At 49.2% G+C, this 21,746-nt stretch overlaps 1 protein-coding gene across 4 annotated transcripts in view; it reads right to left on the bottom strand.

Moving 5' to 3' along the window:
• The window catches only part of IQCB1 (IQ motif containing B1), a 352,259-nt gene that overhangs the window by 10,711 nt on the left and 319,802 nt on the right, over positions 1-21,746 (bottom strand). For all 4 annotated transcript variants that reach the window (XM_063934042.1, XM_063934043.1, XM_063934041.1 and 1 more), the window contains 2 exons: positions 18,098-18,229; positions 16,539-16,695 (listed from right to left, as the gene is read on the bottom strand). In XM_063934042.1, coding sequence (XP_063790112.1) covers positions 16,539-16,695; positions 18,098-18,229 — 289 coding nt within the window. The remainder of the gene's footprint in view (positions 1-16,538; positions 16,696-18,097; positions 18,230-21,746) is intronic.

The raw sequence follows: 21,746 nt of genomic DNA on the forward strand, positions 1-21,746 counted from the left end.
AGTCTGCTTCCCAGTTGTCTACTCCCGGAATGAAGACCGCTGACAATGCCACAGCGTTTCTCTCTGGCCAGAGGAGAATTCTTGACACCTCTGACATTGCTGCTCTGCTTTTCGTTCCGCCTTGTCGGTTTATGTACGTTACTGCCGTCACATTGTCCGACTTGACATGAATGGCCCGATCTTGAAGAAGATGTGACGCCTGCAGAAAGGCGTTGTATACGGCCCTGAGTTCCAGAATGTTGATTGGAACAATGACTTCCTGACTTGACCATCTTCCTTGAAACTGCACCCCCTGAGTGACTGCTCCCCAACCCCTGAGGCTTGCGTCTGTGGTGAGCAGAATCCAGTTCTAAATCCGAACCTCGATGAGGTGAGAAGTCTGTAGCCACCACAGAAGGGAGATCCTGGCTTTTGGCGACAGACGGATCCTCTGGTGCATGTGAAGATGCAATCTGGACCATTTGTCCAACACACCGAGCTGGAAGGGTCTTGCGTGAAACCTTCCATATTGAAGAGCCTCATAAGAGGCCACCATATTCCCCAGAAGACGAATGCACAGATACACCGATATCCGGGTTGGCTTCAGGACATCCCGAACCATCGACTGGATTACTAATGCCTTTTCCAACGGAAGGAACACTTTCTGCGACTCTGTATCCAGTATCATTCCCAGGAATGGAAACCTCAGTGTTGGCTCTAGGTGAGATTTCGGAAGGTTCAGAATCCACCCATGATCCTGGAGAAGTTTGGTTGAGAGAGCAATGCTGTCCAGCAACCTTTCCCTGGATGATGCTTTTATCAGGAGATTGTCCATATACGGAATTATGTCCACTCCCTGTTTGCGGAGTAGAAACATCATCTCTGCCATCACCTTGGTGAACATCCTCGGTGCCGTGGAGAGACCAAATGGTAAGGCCTGGAACTGGACAGTCCTGCAGTGCAAATCGTAGATAAGCCTGATGAGGCGGCCAGATCGGAATATGAAGGTACGCATCCTTGATATCCAGAGACACTAGCAATTCCCCCTCCTCCAGACCTGAGATCACCGCTCTCAGAGACCCCATCTTGAATTTGAACACACGTAAATACGGGTTCAACAACTTGAGGTTCAAAATCGGTTTTACCGAACTGTCCGATTTCTGCACTACAAACAGGTTGGAATAGTACCCCTTGTTTAACTGATGAGGTGGAACTGGAACAATGACGTGAGTCTGTACCAGTTTCTGGATGGCATGTTGTAAAGTTATACTTGCCTCTTGTGAAACTGGCAAGCCTGATTTGAAGAATCTGTGAGGTGGGAGCTATAGGAACTGCAGTCTGTGGCGCTGGAAAATAAGATTTATGACCCAGGGATCCTGGCACAAATTTGACTGAAGAATTGTAGGCGTGCTCCCACCTGACAGCCTTCCAGGCATTGCGGTCCACCGTCATGCTGAAGTCTTTAAGGAAGCAGAGCCTGAGCTCTGTTCCTGAGCACCTGCTGTTGCTGGTTTACGTGGTTTATCTCTTGCGCCGCTGGAGGACGTAGAACCACCTCTGGATTTGCCCTTGAACTTGGCCATCCGAAAGGACTGTAACTTAGAAGCTGAATAAGTGTTCTTGGTTGGGGGGCTGCGGAAGGAAGATACGTAGACTTACCCGCAGTAGCTGTGGAGATCCATTTGTCTAATTCATCTCCAAACAAGGCCTCACCTGTGAATGGTAGGCCTTCCACGCCTTTCCTGGAATCCGCGTCAGCAGTACACTGGCGTAGCCATAAGCCCCTGCTTGGCGACACTGCCATAGCGGTGGTGCGTGCGTTAAGCACTCCTATTTCCTTTATGGCTTCCACCATAAAGTTTGCAGAGTCCTGTATATGCTGCAGGAGTAAGACAACATCCCACCTAGACAAGGAATCCAACCCCTCAATTAAGTTACCTGACCATTTAGCAATGGCTTTAGTGATCCACGCACATGCAATAGTGGGTCTTTGGGCCACCCCAGCAGCTGTGTACAATGTTTTGAGTGTAGTCTCAATTTTGCGATCAGCTGTGTCTTTCAGGGAAGCTGCACCAGCAAAAGGCAATACAATTTTACGTGACAGCCTAGAGCAGTGATTTTCAACCTTTTTTTACTTGCGGCACACCGAACAATATTTTAAAATTGCCAAGGCACACCATCAGTTCCCCACAGAAAAAAACTAAAAACACACATTGGCCATCACAGTAAACAAAGAATCCACACATACATTGGCCTACACAGGAAAAACAATCACATTATTCCCCACATAAATCATGTTACTCCCTACATAAATCGCATTGCTCTCCACATAAATCATGTTGCTCACACATAAATCAATAACAATACTCCCCACATAAATCCTATTGCTCCCCACATGAATTATTCACATTGTCCCCCCCATAAATCCTATTGCCCCCGCCCTCCCCCCCACAGGAGAAATAACATAACAAATATTAGTCCCTACCGATTAGCTGTCCTCCTTCCTGTCCCTCAGTGGCGGGGATTGTGGAGTGCTGCGAATACTGAGCAGCGGGTGGTCGGGCAGGTGTGGATGTGGGTGGGCAAGGAAAGCTGTGGATGCAAGCGGGAACTGGAAGATGTGTATACAGGCGGGTGGGTTGGCTGGGTGGTGAGACGCTGCGGCCGTGACCTATGATATCACACCGCCGCATCATCAAGGCATAGGTCACGGCCAGAACATGACTGATCCTCTAAGAAGAGCCCGGGCCAACAGTTCACTCTGAAGGTGCAGGAAGCTGCTCTGGCTCCGCGGCACACCTTGCAACTGGTCGCGGCACACTAGTGTGCCACGGCACACTGGTTGAAAAAGCCTGGCGTAGAGACTGATGCGTCCACTATTGGTGGATTTTCCCATTTATTCCTATCCTCCAGAGGAAAAGGAAAAGATGAGAGCAACCTTTTAGGAATCTGAAACTTCTTATCAGGATTAACCCATGATTCTTCGAACAGGGTATTCAATTCCTTTGACGCATGACCGGCTCCTCCAGGCACATATTCGAAATTGAGACTTCTTTTTTACATTAAAATAAGATTTCTCACTCTCTTCTGACACCTTGTCGGGAATATGCAGAACATCTCTGATAGCCTCTATAAGAGCCTCTATTCCCTGTGACAGAGTTGCATCCCATCCCCCCCTCTGAGTCCACCTCTCCCTTCTCCATGTCTGACCTGTCAGCGTCAGAGTCAGACTGCAGGATATGGGCCAGAGATCGCTTTTGCGGACAAATAGGAGGTGACTGAGATGCTGTTTTTGGGACTGAGGTGGTCATTCCGAGTTGATCGCAGCCAGCAACTTTTTGCTGCTGCTGCGATCAACTAGTACACGCCTATGGGGGAGTGTGTTTTAGCTTAGCAGGGCTGCGATCGCTTGTGCAGCCCTGCTAAGCTAAAAAAAATTCAAGCAGAAGCAGACTAGGCCTGGACACACTTACTCTGTGCGATGGATCCAGCGATGATGGGTCCGGCTTTGATGTCACTCCTCCGACCTCCATTCTGCTGGACACGCCTGCGTTATACTCACCACTCCCCGAAAACGGCTCCAAATGGTCCGGATCCGCCCTGGCACGCCTCCTTCCTGTCAATCTTCTTAGCGGTCGGCTCTGCGACCGCTTCCTTTGTAAGTTGCAACCCGGCGACCCCTGTCGCCGGGCAACGTCGCGCACTGTGCCCGCCGTGCATGCGCATTCTGCACCCGTTCGCACCGCAGCAATAAACCGCTGCGTGCGAACGGGTCGGAATGACCTCCTGAGTCTCTGTTCACAAACTCACCCAGTTTGTTTTAAGTATTGCGTCTCTTTCTCATTGCGGGACAATTTGGTAGAAAGAGATATCATCATTCCCTTAAGGGAATTAACCCATTCTGGTTCAGCCCCACTAGCCTGTGAACCCTGAGTACCCAGTAGTGAGCTCCCCGGAGAAGAGGAACACTCTCTGCCTGACATAATGTAATGTGACAGCACACACACACACACACACACACACACACACACACACACACACACACACACACACACACACACACACACACACACACACACACACAGGAAAGGTTAAGCACAATTAACCAACAAAGAGCCCTTCAGGGCGACACAGAGTTGTTTGGAGCCAGCCCCCACCGCGCCCTTATCGCTAACGCCAAGCTTAGCCGGGTCGCAGACCAAGTTCCCTTAGTACACCAATAATCGCTCCCCCCCTGCTATGACCCCCTGGAACCGCTGAGTTAATCTGGATTCACACTGGATGAGCTGCGTGTCCCTGTCCTGTCAGCGTCTGTGTCCACTGCACAGGGAAAATGGCGCTGGTGAGCTGCTGGATCCTCTCATAGTGAAGCTCCGCCCGTTCAATGGCGTCTGCCTTTTTTATACTGGCTGAGGAATCTGGTGCTTAAAATGGATAAAACCGTTTTAAGGCTGTTGTGCCAGTATGGGTACTGTGTACAGTGTACGGGGACGCAGTCGTGTAGTGTGTCCGGAGACGCATTCCGCCCCGTGCAGAAGCCGTGCGTCTCGGTACCCTCATGCTGCCATAATGGCCGGTGTCCCGCTAGCCGGGGCGCCGACTCAGTACTCACCACTCTTGGAACGGGACCATTAACCCTTCAAGAGGTTGGGCCGTTAACCCCCTAAGTCCCATGAAGCAGGCACGCTGGTGCCAACCAGTCTTGCCTGAAAATAACAAACAGATAAAATAAATGCAGAAAACTCTGCAGGAGCTTCCATAAGCATGACCGGCTCCTCCAGGCACATATTCGAAATTGAGTCTGGTAGGAGGGGCATAGAGGGAGGAGCCAGCCCACACTATCAAATTCTTAAGGTGCCCATGGCTCCTAGTGGACCCGTCTATACCTCATGGTACTAAATGGACCCCAGTATCCTCTAGGACAGTGGTCTCCAACCTTAATTGGAGTGTGAGCTACTTTCAGAAAATAAAACCTCTGAAGGAGCTACCCCCTCCCCCCAACGAGCGTGCGTTCCTGCGAAAGTGGGTGTGGTCTCACAAAAAAGGGTGTGGCCTCACAACTACAAGTAATGCCCTCCCCGCGTAGTGCCAGATACACAAATAATGCCCCTCAGCAGTGCCTGATACACAAATAATGCCCCTCAGCAATACCAGATACACAAATAATGCCCCTCAGCAGTGACAGGTATTCAAATAATGCCTCACAGCAGTGCCAGATACACAAATAATGCCCCCAACAGTGCCAGATACACAAATAATGCCCCCCAGCAGTGCCAGATACAATGCCCCCACCAGTGCCAGATAAAATCCTACCCCGCAGTGTCTGACACAGTGCCCCACACAGTGCTCACCCTTGCTGGCTTCTTCTACTGCCACCGATGCTGCTCCTCCGGAACGGAAGGGGAAGTAAAGTCCGGAGAGCGGCTGCAGTGAGGGTGACAGAGTCTCCGGCGGGGGCGGGCATTTAAAATATGGTGCCAGTAAGTGAGCCGGTCCACGAGCTCCGATTGGTTGACGGCCGGCACCATATTAAAAATGAAGGGAGGAGGAGTGCCAGTGACTGCCCAATCCCATGAGTTCTGTGAGCTACCAAAAATACTACGGCGAGCTACCGGTAGCTCGCGAGCTACGGGTTGGAGATCACTGCTCTAGGACGTAAGAGAAACACAGTAAGAAATACAAATAGTATACTCTGTGTAGCACTATATATTATATGAGACCCTGACGCACTTAGTTTCCCACGGTACAGAATATAGTGATAGCAAAACGTGTGATACACAAGAAAGGAATCCACACAGCTATAGACACACAGTCACAGGTACAATGCAGGAATTACTACATATAAACAATAAAACTGCACTGGACTAGTATTACATATAAGTATGTACAGTATGTACTGTATACAGAACAATGCACAGTAAACACTGGATGTATATCACAGAATACTTGTACTAAATATTCAGGTAGAAGTACACTTGTTCTTAACTAACAATGTCTAAAAAGACATGTAGAATACTTAAGTGTCTGTAAATGCACAGCACTGATGATACAGGCGGCTTTACAGAGGAGAAAGTGCCCAGCAGTCCCGGAGATCAGCCCAGCTATGTAATGGCGCCAATATCTCTTCAAGGAGTGAAGGAAAGAGAGAGAGAGATGCAGCTCCAGGGCGGGAACACCAGCAGTAGATAGCGCCCGGAGCTGGGGGAGGGGCTACAGGTCAGTGCCTTATCCCCTCTGCTGGACTTCACCACCGGGTACTGTGGAGCCTTTTACAAACGGATTTTAATAAATCCGACCTGTGCTTCTTGCCCTGGTGATTATAGTGGGGTCTCTGTGTGACACAGTGTCCACGTCAGCGGCGCGGTCCGTCTCCTGAGTCCGCGATGGGATCGCGATTTATTTTACCTCCTCCCTTTAGTGCAGCCACGCGATCCTGAAGAATAACAGCGGTGGCGTACCTGAAAAACCGGTGTGTCTCTGCTGCAAGTACCCGGGAATCAGGCCGCAGGAGTATGCAGCGCCGCTGAGGGAGGTGATGGAGCCGCAGCATAGCATGTCATACAGACAGAGAAAGTGCTGCGGCCCTTGAAGTCTTCTAAAAAGCTCTTTTCAGGGCTGCCTAGCGCAGCCCCACCTGTTAGTGACCTGCACTGCAGGCACCAACTTACAAACTGAGCTCCAGTGCGTGGAGGCGGAGCTATAGAGGAGGCGGCGCAGTGCATCCTGGGGACAGTCAAAGCTTTAGCCTGTTGGTGCCTCGGATCAAGATCCAACTCTACACCCCCGATGTTATTCCCTGTAGAATACCAGTGTACCCCGCTGCAGAAATGTACTTAAACAATGAGACAGATGCTATAATTTACGTTTTATTATATTAATAGCCACACCTCGCATGTGTGCATGAATGCATGCATGTAGTTACCATCAGCTTTCATCTTGAAAATAAGAATTTACTTACCGATAATTCTATTTCTCATAGTCCGTAGTGGATGATGGGGACTCCGTAAGGACCATGGGGGATAGCGGCTCCGCAGGAGACTGGGCACAAAGTAAAAAGCTTTAGGACTACCTGGTGTGCACTGGCTCCTCCCCCTATGACCCTCCTCCAAGCCTCAGTTAGGATACTGTGCCCGGACGAGCGTACACAATAAGGAAGGATTTTGAATCCCGGGTAAGACTCAAACCAGCCACACCAATCACACCGTACAACTTGTGATCTGAACCCAGTTAACAGCATGATAACAAAGGAGCCTCTGAAAAGATGGCTCACAAAAATAATAACCCGATTTTTGTAACAATAACTATGTACAAGTATTGCAGACAATCCGCACTTGGGATGGGCGCCCAGCATCCACTACGGACTATGAGAAATAGAATTATCGGTAAGTAAATTCTTATTTTCTCTAACGTCCTAAGTGGATGCTGGGGACTCCGTAAGGACCATGGGGATTATACCAAAGCTCCCAAACGGGCGGGAGAGTGCGGATGACTCTGCAGCACCAAATGAGAGAACTCCAGGTCCTCCTCAGCCAGGGTATTAATTTTGTAGAATTTTACAAACGTATTTGCCCCTGACCAAGTAGCTGCTCGGCAAAGTTGTAAAGCAGAGACCCCTCGGGCAGCCGCCCAAGATGAGCCCACCTTCCTTGTGGAGTGGGCATTTACAGATTTTTGGCTGTGGCAGGCCTGCCACAGAATGTGCAAGCTGAATTGTACTACAAATCCAATGAGCAATAGTCTGCTTAGAAGCAGGAGCACCCAGCTTGTTGGGTGCATACAGGATAAACAGCGAGTCAGTTTTCCTGACTCCAGCCGTCCTGGAAACATATATTTTCAGGGCCCTGACAACGTCTAGCAACTTGGAGTCCTCCAAGTCCCTAGTAGCCGCAGGCACCACAATAGGTTGGTTCAGGTGAAACGCTGAAACCACCTTAGGGAGAAACTGAGGACGAGTCCTCAATTCCGCCCTGTCCGAATGGAAAATCAGATAAGGGCTTTTACAGGATAAAGCCGCCAATTCTGACACGCGCCTGGCCCAGGCCAGAGCCAACAGCATGACCACTTTCCATGTGAGATATTTTAACTCCACAGATTTAAGTGGTTCAAACCAATGTGACTTTTGGAACCCAAAAAACTACATTGAGATCCCAAAGTGCCACTGGAGGCACAAAAGGAGGCTGTATATGCAGTACCCCTTTTACAAACGTCTGAACTTCAGGGACTGAAGCTAGTTCTTTTTGGAAGAAAATTGACAGGGCCGAAATTTGAACCTTAATGGACCCCAATTTCAGGCCCATAGACACTCCTGTTTGCCGGAAATGTAGGAATCGACCCAGTTGAATTTCCTCCGTCGGGCCTTACTGGCCTCGCACCACGCAACATATTTTCGCCAAATGCGGTGATAATGTTTTGCGGTTACATCCTTCCTGGCTTTGATCAGGATAGGGATGACTTCATCCGGAATGCCTTTTTTCCTTCAGGATCCGGCGTTCAACCGCCATGCCGTCAAACGCAGCCGCGGTAAGTCTTGGAACAGACAGGGTCCTTGCTGGAGCAGGTCCCTTCTTAGAGGTAGAGGCCACGGATCCTCCGTGAGCATCTCTTGAAGTTCCGGTTACCAAGTCCTTCTTGGCCAATCCGGAGCCACGAATATAGTGCTTACTCCTCTCCATCTTATCAATCTCAGTACCTTGGGTATGAGAGGCAGAGGAGGGAACACATACACTGACTGGTACACCCACGGTGTTACCAGAGCGTCTACAGCTATTGCCTGAGGGTCCCTTGACCTGGCGCAATACCTGTCGAGTTTTTCCCAACGGTTTATAATCATGTGGAAGACTTCTGGGTGAAGTCCCCACTCTCCCGGGTGGAGGTCGTGCTGAGGAAGTCTGCTTCCCAGTTGTCCACTCCCGGAATGAATACTGCTGACAGTGCTATCACATGATTTTCCGCCCAGCGAAGAATCCTTGCAGCTTCTGCCATTGCCCTCCTGCTTCTTGTGCCACCCTGTCTGTTTACGTGGGTGACTGCCGTGATGTTGTCCGACTGGATCAACACCGGCTGACCTTGAAGCAGAGGTCTTGCTAAGCTTAGAGCATTGTAAATGGCCCTTAGCTTCAGGATATTTATGTGAAGTGATGTCTCCAGGCTTGACCATAAGCCCTGGATATTCCTTCCCTGTGTGACTGCTCCCCAGCCTCGCAGGCTGGCATCCGTGGTCACCAGGACCCAGTCCTGAATGCCGAATCTGCGGCCCTCTAGAAGATGAGCACTCTGCAACCACCACAGAAGGGACACCCTTGTCCTTGGTGACAGGGTTATCCGCTGATGCATCTGAAGATGCGACCCGGACCATTTGTCCAGCAGGTCCCACTGGAAAGTTCTTGCGTGGAATCTGCCGAATGGGATTGCTTCGTAGGAAGCCACCATTTTACCCAGAACCCTTGTGCATTGATGCACTGAGACTTGGCTCGGTTTTAGGAGGTTCCTGACTAGCTCGGATAACTCCCTGGCTTTCTCCTCCGGGAGAAACACCTTTTTCTGGACTGTGTCCAGGATCATCCCTAGGAACAGAAGACAAGTCGTCGGGACCAGCTGCGATTTTGGAATATTGAGAATCCAATCGTGCTGCCGCAACACTACCTGAGATAGTGCTACACCGACCTCCAACTGTTCCCTGGATCTTACCCTTATCAGGGAATCGTCCAAGTAAGGGATAACTAAAATTCCCTTCCTTCGAAGGAATATCATCATTTCGGCCATTACCTTGGTAAAGACCCGGGGTGCCGTGGACCATCCATACGGCAGCGTCTGAACTGATAGTGACAGTTCTGTACCATAAACCTGAGGTACCCTTGATGAGAAGGGTAAATTTTGACATGAAGGTAAGCATCCTTGATGTCCCGAGACATCATGTAGTCCCCTTCTTCCAGGTTCGCAATCACTGCTCTGAGTGACTCAATCTTGAATTTGAACCTCTGTATGTAAGTGTTCAAAGATTTTAGATTTAGAATCGGTCTCACCAATCCAGGGGTCTACTTGCGAGTGAGCCCACTGCGCGCTGAAATTCATTGAGACGGGCCCCCCACCGTGCCTGATTCTGCTTGTAAAGCCCCAGCGTCATACTGAGGGCTTGGCAGAGGCGGGAGAGGGTTTCTGTTCCTGGGAACTGGCTGATTTCTGCAGCCTTTTTCCTCTCCCTCTGTCACGGGGCAGAAATGAGGAACCTTTTGCCCGCTTGTCCACGAAAAGACTGCGCCTGATAATACGGCGTCTTCTCATGTTGAGAGGCGACCTGGGGTACAAACGTGGATTTCCCAGCTGTTGCCGTGGCCACCAGGTCTGAAAGACCGACCCCAAATAACTCCTCCCTTTAATAAGGCAATACTTCCAAATGCCGTTTGGAATACGCATCACCTGACCACTGACGTGTCCATAACCTTCTACTGGTAGAAATGGACAACGCACTTAGACTTGATGCCATTCGGCAAATATTCCGCTGTGCATCACGCATATATAGAAATGCATCTTTTAAATGCTCTATAGGCAAAAATATACTGTCCCTATCTAGGGTATCAATATTTTTAGTCAGGGAATCCGACCACGCCAACCCAGCACTACACATCCAGGCTGAGGCGATTGCTGGTCGCAGTATAACACCAGTATGTGTGTAAATACATTTTAGGATACCCTCCTGCTTTCTATCAGCAGGATCCTTAAGGGCGGCCATCTCAGGAGAGGGTAGAGCCCTTACAAGCGTGTGAGCGCTTTATCCACCCTAGGGGGTGTTTCCCAACGCACCCTAACCTCTGGCGGGAAAGGATATAATGCCAATAACATTTTAGAAATTATCAGTTGTTATCGGGGGAAAACCACGCATCATCACACACCTCATTTAATTTCTCAGATTCAGAAAAACTACAGGTAGTTTTTCCTCACCGAACATAATACCCCTTTTTGGTGGTACTCGTATTATCAGAAATGTGTAAAACATTTTTCATTGCCTCAATCATGTAACGTGTGGCCCTACTGGAAGTCACATTTGTCTCTTCACCGTCGACACTGGAGTCAGTATCCGTGTCGGCGTCTATATCTGCCATCTGAGGTAACGGGCGCTTTAGAGCCCCTGACGGCCTATGAGACGTCTGGACAGGCCCAAGCTGAGTAGCCGGCTGTCTCATGTCAACCACTGTCTTTTATACAGAGCTGACACGGTCACGTAATTCCTTCCAACAGTTCATCCACTCAGGTGTCGACCCCCTAGGGGGTGACATCACTATTACAGGCAATCTGCTCCGTCTCCACATCATTTTTCTCCTCATACATGTCGACACAAACGTACCGACATACAGCACACACACAGGGAATGCTCTGATAGAGGACAGCACCCCACTAGCCCTTTGGGGAGACAGAGGGAGAGTTTGCCAGCACACACCAGAGCGCTATATATATACAGGGATAACCTTATATAAGTGTTTTTCCCCTTATAGCTGCTGTATCTTTAATACTGCGCGTAATTAGTGCCCCCCCTCTCTTTTTTAACCCTTTCTGTAGTGTAGTGACTGCAGGGGAGAGACAGGGAGCTTCCCTCCAACGGAGCTGTGAGGGAAAATGGCGCCAGTGTGCTGAGGAGATAGGCTCCTCCCCCTTATCGGCGGCCTTATCTCCTGTTTTTCTATGTATTCTGGCAGGGGTTAAATGCATCCATATAGCCCAGGCGCTATATGTGATGCATTTTTTTGCCATCCAAGGTGTTTTTTATTGCGTCTCAGGGCGCCCCCCCCCCAGCGCCCTGCACCCTCAGTGACCGGAGTGTGAAGTGTGCTGAGAGCAATGGCGCACAGCTGCAGTGCTGTGCGCTACCTTGTTGAAGACAGGACGTCTTCTGCCGCCGATTTTCCGGACCTCTTCTGCCTTCTGGCTCTGTAAGGGGGCCGGCGGCGCGGCTCTGGGACCCATCCAGGCTGGGCCTGTGATCGTCCCTCTGGAGCTAATGTCCAGTAGCCTAAGAAGCCCAATCCACTCTGCACGCAGGTGAGTTCGCTTCTTCTCCCCTTAGTCCCTCGATGCAGTGAGCCTGTTGCCAGCAGGTCTCACTGAAAATAAAAAACCTAAACTAAAACTTTCACTAAGAAGCTCAGGAGAGCCCCTAGTGTGCACCCTTCTCGTTCGGGCACAAAGATCTAACTGAGGCTTGGAGGAGGGTCATACGGGGAGGAGCCAGTGCACACCAGATAGTCCTAAAGCTTTCTTTAGATGTGCCCAGTCTCCTGCGGAGCCGCTATTCCCCATGGTCCTTACGGAGTCCCCAGCATCCACTTAGGACGTTAGAGAAATTTAGAATCCAACCGTGCTGTCGTAGTACTATTTGAGATAGTGTTACTCCGACCTCTAACTGTTCTCTGGACCTTGCCCTTATCAGGAGATCGTCCAAGTAAGGGATAATTAAGACGCCTTTTCTTCGAAGAAGAATCATCATTTCGGCCATTACCTTGGTAAAGACCCGGGGTGCCGTGGACAATCCAAACGGCAGCGTCTGAAACTGATAATGACAGTTCTGTACCACAAACCTGAGGTACCCTTGGTGAGAAGGGCAAATTAGGACATGGAGGTAAGCATCCTTGATGTCCAGAGACACCATATAATCCCCTTCTTCCAGGTTCGCTATCACTGCTCTGAGTGACTCCATCTTGAACTTGAACCTTCTTATGTAAGTGTTCAAGGATTTCAGATTTAAAATGGGTCTCACCGAGCCGTCCGGCTTCGGTACCACAAACAGCGTGGATTAATACCCCTTTCCCTGTTGTAGGAGGGGTACCTTGATTATCACCTGCTGGGAATACAGCTTGTGAATGGCTTCCAATATCGCCTCCCTGTCGGGGGGAGACGTTGGTAAAGCAGACTTCAGGAACCGGCGAGGGGGAGACGTCTCGAATTCCAATTTGTACCCCTGAGATACTACCTGCAGGATCCAGGGGTCCACTTGCGAGTGAGCCCACTGCGCGCTGAAAATCTTGAGACGGGCCCCCACCGTGCCTGAGTCCGCTTGTAAGGCCCCAGCGTCATGCTGAGGACTTGGCAGAAGCGGGGGAGGGCTTCTGTTCGTGGGAAGAGGCTGTCTGCTGCAGTCTTTTTCCCCTTCCTCTGCCCCGGGGCAGATATGAGTGGCCTTTTGCCCGCTTGCCCTTATGGGGACGAAAGGACTGAGCCTGAAAAGACGGTATCTTTTTCTGCTGCGAGGTGACTTGGGGTAGAAAGGTGGATTTCCCGGCCGTTGCCGTGGTCACCAAGTCCGATAGACCGACCCCAAATAACTCCTCCCCTTTATACGGCAATACTTCCATATGCCGTTTGGAATCCGCATCCCCTGACCACTGTCGCGTCCATAATCCTCTTCTGGCAGAAATGGACATCGCACTTACTCTTGATGCCAGAGTGCAAATATCCCTCTGTGCATCTCGCATATATAGAAACGCATCTTTTAAACGCTCTATAGTCAATAATATATTGTCCCTGTCCAGGGTATCAATATTTTCAGTCAGGGAATCCGACCAAGCCACCCCAGCACTGCACATCCAGGCTGAGGCGATTGCTGGTCGCAGTATAATACCAGTATGTGTGTATATACTTTTTAGGACATTTTCCAGCTTCCTATCAGCTGGTTCCTTGAGGGCGGCCGTATCAGGAGACGGTAACGCCACTTGTTTTGATAAGCGTGTGAGCGCCTTATCCACCCTAGGGGGTGTTTCCCAGCGCGCCCTAACCTCTGGCGGGAAAGGGTATAATGCCAATAATTTTTTAGAAATTAGCAGTTTTTTATCGGGGGAAACCCACGCTTCATCACACACCTCATTTAATTCATCTGATTCAGGAAAAACTACGGGTAGTTTTTTCACACCCCACATAATACCCTTTTTTGTGGTACTTGTAGTATCAGAAATGTTCAAAACCTCCTTCATTGCCGTGATCATGTAACGTGTAGCCCTACTGGAAAATACGTTTGTTTCTTCACCGTCGACACTGGAGTCAGTGTCCGTGTCTGTGTCTGTATCGACCTGATGTAACGGGCGCTTTAGAGCCCCTGACGGTGTTTGAGATGCCTGTATTAACTGATTATCCGGCTGTCTCATGTCGTCAACAGACTTTTGTAAAGTGCTGACACTATCACGTAATTCTTTCCATAAGATCATCCAGTCAGGTGTCGACTCCTTAGAGGGTGACATCACTAACACAGGCAATTGCTCCGCCTCCACACCATTTTCCTCCTCATACATGTCGACACAACGTACCGACACACCGCACACACACAGGGAATGCTCTGATAGAGGACAGGACCCCACTAGCCCTTTGGGGAGACAGAGGGAGAGTTTGCCAGCACACACCAGAGCGCTATATATATATACAGGGATAACCTTATATAAGTGTTTTTCCCTAATATAGCTGCTGTATATCTTTATATGCCAATTTTATGCCCCCCCTCTCTTGTTTTACCCTGTTTCTGTAGTGCAGGACTGCAGGGGAGAGTCAGGGAGCCTTCCTCCAACGGAGCTGTGAGGAAAAAATGGCGCCAGTGTGCTGAGGAGATAGGCTCCGCCCCCTTTTCGGCGGCCTTTCTCCCGCTTTTTTATTGTAATTTAGGCAGGGGTTAAATACATCCATATAGCCCAGGAGCTATATGTGATGTATTTTTAGCCAAAAAAAAAGGTATTTCTATTGCGTCTCAGGGCGCCCCCCCCCCAGCGCCCTGCACCCTCAGTGACCGGAGTGTGAAGTGTGCTGAGAGCAATGGCGCACAGCTGCGGTGCTGTGCGCTACCTTAATGAAGACAGGACGTCTTCTGCCGCCGATTTTCCGGACTCTTCAGTCTTCTGGCTCTGTAAGGGGGACGGCGGCGCGGCTCCGGGACCCATCCATGGCTGGGCCTGTGATCGTCCCTCTGGAGCTAATGTCCAGTAGCCTAAGAAGCCCAATCCACTCTGCACGCAGGTGAGTTCGCTTCTTCTCCCCTTAGTCCCTCGATGCAGTGAGCCTGTTGCCAGCAGGTCTCACTGAAAGTAAAAAACCTACTTTAAACTTTTTCTCTAAGCAGCTCAGGAGAGCCACCTAGATTGCACCCTTCTCGTTCAGGCACAAAATCTTAACTGAGGCTTGGAGGAGGGTCATAGGGGGAGGAGCCAGTGCACACCAGGTAGTCCTAAAGCTTTTTACTTTGTGCCCAGTCTCCTGCGGAGCCGCTATTCCCCATGGTCCTTACGGAGTCCCCAGCATCCACTTAGGACGTTAGAGAAAAATCTGTTAGGACACACATAGGAAACCACACGAACTCCGAAAATCCGACTAGAGGGTTCTTCACCTATAAAAGCAGCTGTTCCAGTAAGTACTTGCATGACGCCAGGACTTATACACAGGATAGAAGGTGTTAATGTAGAAAGCTGGGGAGCACAAATAATAGGCTGGAGTGGAAAACAGACTGTAATACACCAAAGCAAGACAACAAGTGTAGAAACAATCAGGAAGCAGCATCTGTTATCTGGAAGTTACGCAAGCTGAGGTGCAGCTGGAGTTGCTTGTAGGTAATCAAGAGACTGGGCTGAGATATGGCAAGAGCTGCATACTGATCATCACAGGCTGACTGAGGTAAGCTGATGCAGCAGAAAAGCAAGGCACACAGGCAAAGATCCGAACCAGGAGTCAGAGCTGACAGGACAGGAGATTGCAGGCTGACTGAGGTAAGCTGACGCAGCTGAAAAGCAATGCAAAGACCGCTGCAGAGACCTAGCTGCCTAGCAATGGCCGGGACAGGGGTGGTAGTGTGAGTCGTCGCAAGTAGTGCGGAGGCTCATAACAGAGTCTGGCCATTCTCCTCTGACCACTCACTAACAAAATGTTTTCACACACAGACCTGCCTCAATAGCTGTTTTTAGTTTTGCTCATTATTCTCTGTAAACTCAAGACTGATGTGCATGAAAATGCAGGAGATCAGCAGTTTGACATAGATGACTGCGTTTGGCACAAACAACCAATCCATAGTCAAAGTCACTTAGATCACATTTTTTCTACAATTTAGTGTTTGCTTAGAACAACTGTACCCCTTGACCATGTCTGCAAGCTAAAATCTATTGAGTTGCTACCACCATCGACTAATTAACGATTTCCATTAATAAGTAGGTGTACTGTTATCTCTAATAAAGCGACCTCTCAGTGTACATAATGTACTTATTTTATATATTTTTACTTCTAAAGCAAAACACCTTCAACAGGAATTTATTAAAATTTCTGTACAATTTACGGATTTTCCACAGATTATTGAGATTTCTGAAGTGTTTACTACTATTATGATGTTGAACACCAACTACCTTTAGCAAACACGTGGTCATTATTATCTTTGTTGTGCATATGCAATATTTTGGGATTGGTAAAAAAATCCCCCCCCCCTTTCCTATGTAAATGCTGTTTCTGTACAGTTTGGTGTAGTATTATTTGGAAACATGTATCAGTGTGTCTTACAATGAGTAAGTGTGTTAGTAATGTAATAGTTTAGATTGATTAGAAGATCCTACCCATCAACATATTAATATCGGTGTTGATCTGGACCAGCAATGCTTCTCTGCGTTGATCTCCACTCTGTTCCGCCTTTCTCCTCAGAAGAAACTGTCCCAACTTGTCCTGTACTTTTACATACAGCTCCTGGCTTTCCTCTAGTGACATCTGGTGGACCTAAGAGTCATAGACAGTATTAAGGGCCTAATTCAGAGTTGATCACAGCAGCAAATTTGTTAGCAGCTGGGCAAAACCATGTGCACTGCAGGGGGGGGGGGGGGGGGGGGGGGGGCAGATATAACATGTGTTCTGAAATCTAAATTGCAGTGTAAAAATAAAGCAGACAGTATTTACCCTGCACAGAAACAAAATAACCCACCCAAATCTAACTCTCCCTGCAAATGTTATATCTGCCACACCTGCAGTGCACATGGTTTTGCCCAACTGCTAACAAATTTGCTGCTGCGATCAACTCTGCATTACCCCCTAAATCCCCAAATATTCTGCATTGTCAGCCAGCTCTGTCTGGCACACGGAGGGTGAAACATTTATATAGATCTTACAAAGTATCTATGAGACGCTTGTTAGTAGAATATTTCTTGTAGACTGCAATGTAATGTGTCAGTTACAGGCCCACAGCTGTTGTATGGAGACTAATTTGTTTGAGAGTCTGTTAATTAGTGAAATAAATGTAGCAATTTACCTCTACAAAATGAAGCAATACTATTTCTGGCCAAGGCACTGTAATGCACAAACTACATTTCAATCAATAGGGGTCATTCCGAGTTTTTCGCTCGGTATTTTTTTATCACAACGGAGCGATTAGTCGCTAATGCGCATGCGCAATGTCCGCAGTGCGACTGCGCCAAGTAAATTTGCTATGCAGTTAGGTATTTTACTCACGGCATTACAAGGTTTTTTCTTCGTTCTGGTGATCGTAATGTGATTGACAGGAAGTGGGTGTTTCTGGGCGGAAACTGGCCGTTTTCTGGGAGTGTGTGAAAAAACGCTACAGTTTCTGGGAAAAACGCGGGAGTGGCTGGAGAAACGGAGGAGTGTCTGGGCGAACGCTGGGTGTGTTTGTGACGTCAAACCAGGAACGACAAACACTGAACTGATCGCAGATGCCGAGTAAGTGTGGAGCTACTCAGAAACTGCTAAGAAGTGTCTATTCGCTATTTTGCGAATCTTTCGTTCGCAATTTTGATAAGCTAAGATTCACTCCCAGTAGGCGGCGGCTTAGCGTGTGCAAAGCTGCAAAAAGCAGCTTGCGAGCGAACAACTCGGAATGACCCCCAATGTTAATTTCCTCAGAATTGGAAAGCAATTGTATTGCTGTAATTTTCATGTAGAAGACATACTTGCCTACCTGACCCTCTCCATGAGGGAGAAAATGCTCTGTTCCTGGACTTTCCTGGTAATGTATGATTGCCATCACCTGTGGTGAGCTAGTTAAGTGATAAGAAAGGTGTTTCACCTCAGGTGATGGCAATCATACATTACCAGGAAAGTCCAGGAACAGAGCATTTTCTCCCTCATGGAGAGGGTCAGGTAGGCAAGTATGGTATAAGAACCTGACCGGCTGTAGGCGGAGGTCGGTGTCCACTTTCTGCTGAAGCTGAAGTCTTTGTCCATCAGTCAGATCCTGGTGTTTCTTCCATGGAGACAACGATTCTCGCATCTTTTTGCGTCTGTTTAAAAACCTCAAAGCCTGTAAAATTAAGAATACAAACTTAGAATAACAATTCTAAAGAATTAAATTTAAAACACAAGGAAAAAAAATAAGAATTTACTCACCGGTAAATCTATTTCTCGTAGTCCGTAGTGGATGCTGGGGACTCCGTAAGGACCATGGGGAATAGACGGGCTCCGCAGGAGACTGGGCACTCTAAAGAAAGATTTAGTACTGCTGGTGTGCACTGGCTCCTCCCTCTATGCCCCTCCTCCAGACCTCAGTTAAGGAAACTGTGCCCGGAAGAGCTGACATTACAAGGAAAGGATTTTGGAATCCAGGGTAAGACTCATACCAGCCACACCGTACAACTTGTGATAAACTTACCCAGTTAACAGTATGAACAACAACTGAGCATCACTCAACCGATGCTACATAACCATAACCCTTTGTTAAGCAATAACTATATACACGTATTGCAGAAAGTCCGCACTTGGGACGGGCGCCCAGCATCCACTACGGACTACGAGAAATAGAGTTACTGGTGAGTAAATTCTCATTTTCTCTAACGTCCTAGTGGATGCTGGGGACTCCGTAAGGACCATAAGGCTTATACCAAAGCTCCCAAACGGGCGGGAGAGTGTGGATGACTCTGCAGCACCGAATGGGCAAACACCAGGTCCTCCTCAGCCAGGGTATCAAACTTGTAGAACTTTGCAAATGTGTTTGAACCCGACCAAGTAGCAGCTCGGCAAAGCTGTAATACCGAGACCCCTCGGGCAGCTGCCTAAAAAGAGCCCACCTTCCTTGTGGAATGGGCTTTCTCTGATTTTGGATGCGGCAATCCAGCCGCAGAATGAGCCTGCTGAATCGTGTTACAGATCCAGCGAGCAATGGTTTGCTTTGAAGCAGGAGCACCCAGCTTGTTGGATGCATACAGGATAAACAGCGAGTCAGTTTTCCTGACTCCAGCCATCCTGGCAACATAGATCTTCAAAGCCCTGACTACATCAAGCAACTTGGAATCCTCCAAGTCACGAGTAGCTGCAGGCACCACAATGGGTTGGTTCAGATGAAAAGATGACACCACCTTTGGCAGAAACTGCGGACGAGTTCGCAATTCTGCCCTATCCATATGGAAAACCAGATAGGGGCTTTTACATGACAAAGCCGCCAATTCTGACACACACCTAGCTGAGGCTAGGGCCAACAGCATGACCACTTTCCACATGAGATACTTTAGCTCCACTGTCTTAAGTGGCTCAAACCAGTGGGATTTCAGGAAAGCCAAGACCACGTTAAGATCCCAAGGTGCCACTGGTGGCACAAAAGGAGGCTGAATATGCAGCACTCCCTTAACAAACGTCTGAACCTCAGGCAGTGAAGCCAGTTCTTTTTGAAAGAAAATGGATAGGGCCGAAATCTGGACCTTTATGGACCCTAATTTTAGGCCCATAGTCACCCCTGACTGTAGGAAGTGCAGGAATCGACCCAGCTGGAATTCCTCTGTAGGGGCCTTCCTGGCCTCACACCTAGCAACATATTTTCGCCATATACGGTGATAATGTTTTGCTGTCACGTCCTTCCTAGCCTTTATCAGCGTAGGAATAACTGCTTCCGGAATGCCCTTTTCTGCTAGGATCCGGCGTTCAACCGCCATGCCGTCAAACGCAGCCGCGGTAAGTCTTGGAACAGACAGGGCCCCTGTTGCAACAGGTCCTGTCTGAGAGGCAGAGGCCATGGGTCCTCTGTGAGCATTTCTTGCAGTTCTGGGTACCAAGTCCTTCTTGGCCAATCCGGAACAATGAGTATTGTTCTCACTCCTCTTTTTCTTACGATTCTCAGTACCCTGGGTATGAGAAGAAGAGGAGGAAACACATAAACCGACTGGAATACCCAGGGTGTCAGCAGTGCGTCCACAGCTATCGCCTGAGGGTCCCTTGACCTGGCGCAATACCTCTTTAATTTTTTGTAGATGCGGGACGCCATCATGTCCACCTGTGGCAGCTCACATCGATTTACAATCTGCGTGAAGACTTCTTGATGAAGTCCCCACTCTCCCGGGTGGAGGTCGTGTCTGCTGAGGAAGTCTGCTTCCCAGTTGTCCACTCCCGGAATGAACACTGCTGACAGTGCTTGCACGTGATTCTCCGCCCAACGAAGAATCCTGGTGGTTTCCGCCATTGCCACCCTGCTTCTTGTGCCGCCCTGGCGGTTTACATGAGCGACTGCCGTGATGTTGTCTGACTGAATCAGCACTGGTTGGTCTCGAAGCAGAGGCTCCGCTTGACTCAGGGCGTTGTATATGGCCCGTAGCTCCAGGATATTTATGTGCAGACAAGTCTCCTGACTTGACCACAACCCTTGGAAGTTTCTTCCTTGAGTGACTGCCCCCCACCCTCAGAGGCTTGCATCCGTGGTCACCAGGACCTAGTCCTGTATGCCGAATCTGCGGCCCTCGAGGAGGTGAGCACCTTGTAGCCACCACAGAAGAGACACCCTGGCCCTGGGGGACAGGGTGATCATCCGATGCAACTGAAGATGCAATCCGGACCACTTGTCCAGCAGATCCCACTGAAAGATCCTCGCATGGAACCTGCCGAAGGGAATGGCTTCGTATGACGCCACCATCTTTCCCAGGACTCGTGTGCAGTGATGCACCGACACCTGTTTTGGCTTTAGGAGGTCTCTGACCAGAGTCACGAGCTCCTGAGCCTTCTCCTCCGGGAGAAACACCTTCTTCTGGTCTGTGTCCAGAATCATGCCCAAGAAGGGGAGACGCGTCGCAGGAATCAGCTGCGACTTTGGAATGTTCAGAATCCAGCCGTGCTGACGCAACACTTCCTGAGAGTGTGCTACGCTGATCAGCAACTGCTCCCTGGACCTCGCCTTTATGAGGATATTGTCCAAGTATGGGATAATTGTAACCCCTTGCTTCCGAAGGAGCACCATCATTTCCGCCATCACCTTGGTAAAAACTCTCGGTGCCGTGGACAGGCCAAACGGCAACGTCTGGAATTGGTAATGACAGTCCCGTACCACAAACCTGAGGTACTCCTGATGAGGTGGATAAATGTGGACATGCAAGTAAGCATCCTTGATGTCCAGAGACACCATAAAATCCCCATCCTCCAGGCTTGCAATGACCGCTCTGAGCGATTCCATTTTGAACTTGAATTTTTTCAGATAAAAGTTCAGGGATTTTAAATTTAAAATGGGTCTGACCGAACCGTCCGGTTTCGGTACCACAAACATAGTGGAATAGTAGCCCCTCCCCCGTTGAAGGGGGGGAACCTCTACCACCACCTGCTGGAGAAAAAGTTTGTTAATTGCCGCCAACACTATCTCCCTTTCCATGGGGGAAGTTGGTAAGGCCGATTTTAGGTAACGGTGAGGGGGCATCACCTCGAATTCCAGCCTGTATCCCTGAGACACAATTTGTATAGCCCAAGGATCCACCTGTGAGCGAACCCACTGGTGGCTGAAATGTCGGAGACGCGCCCCCACGGCTCCTGGCTCCGCCTGTGGAGCCCCAGCGTCATGCGGTGGATTTAAT

The sequence above is a fragment of the Pseudophryne corroboree genome, chromosome 7 (assembly GCF_028390025.1).
Source record: "Pseudophryne corroboree isolate aPseCor3 chromosome 7, aPseCor3.hap2, whole genome shotgun sequence".
Lineage (NCBI taxonomy): Eukaryota > Metazoa > Chordata > Amphibia > Anura > Myobatrachidae > Pseudophryne > Pseudophryne corroboree.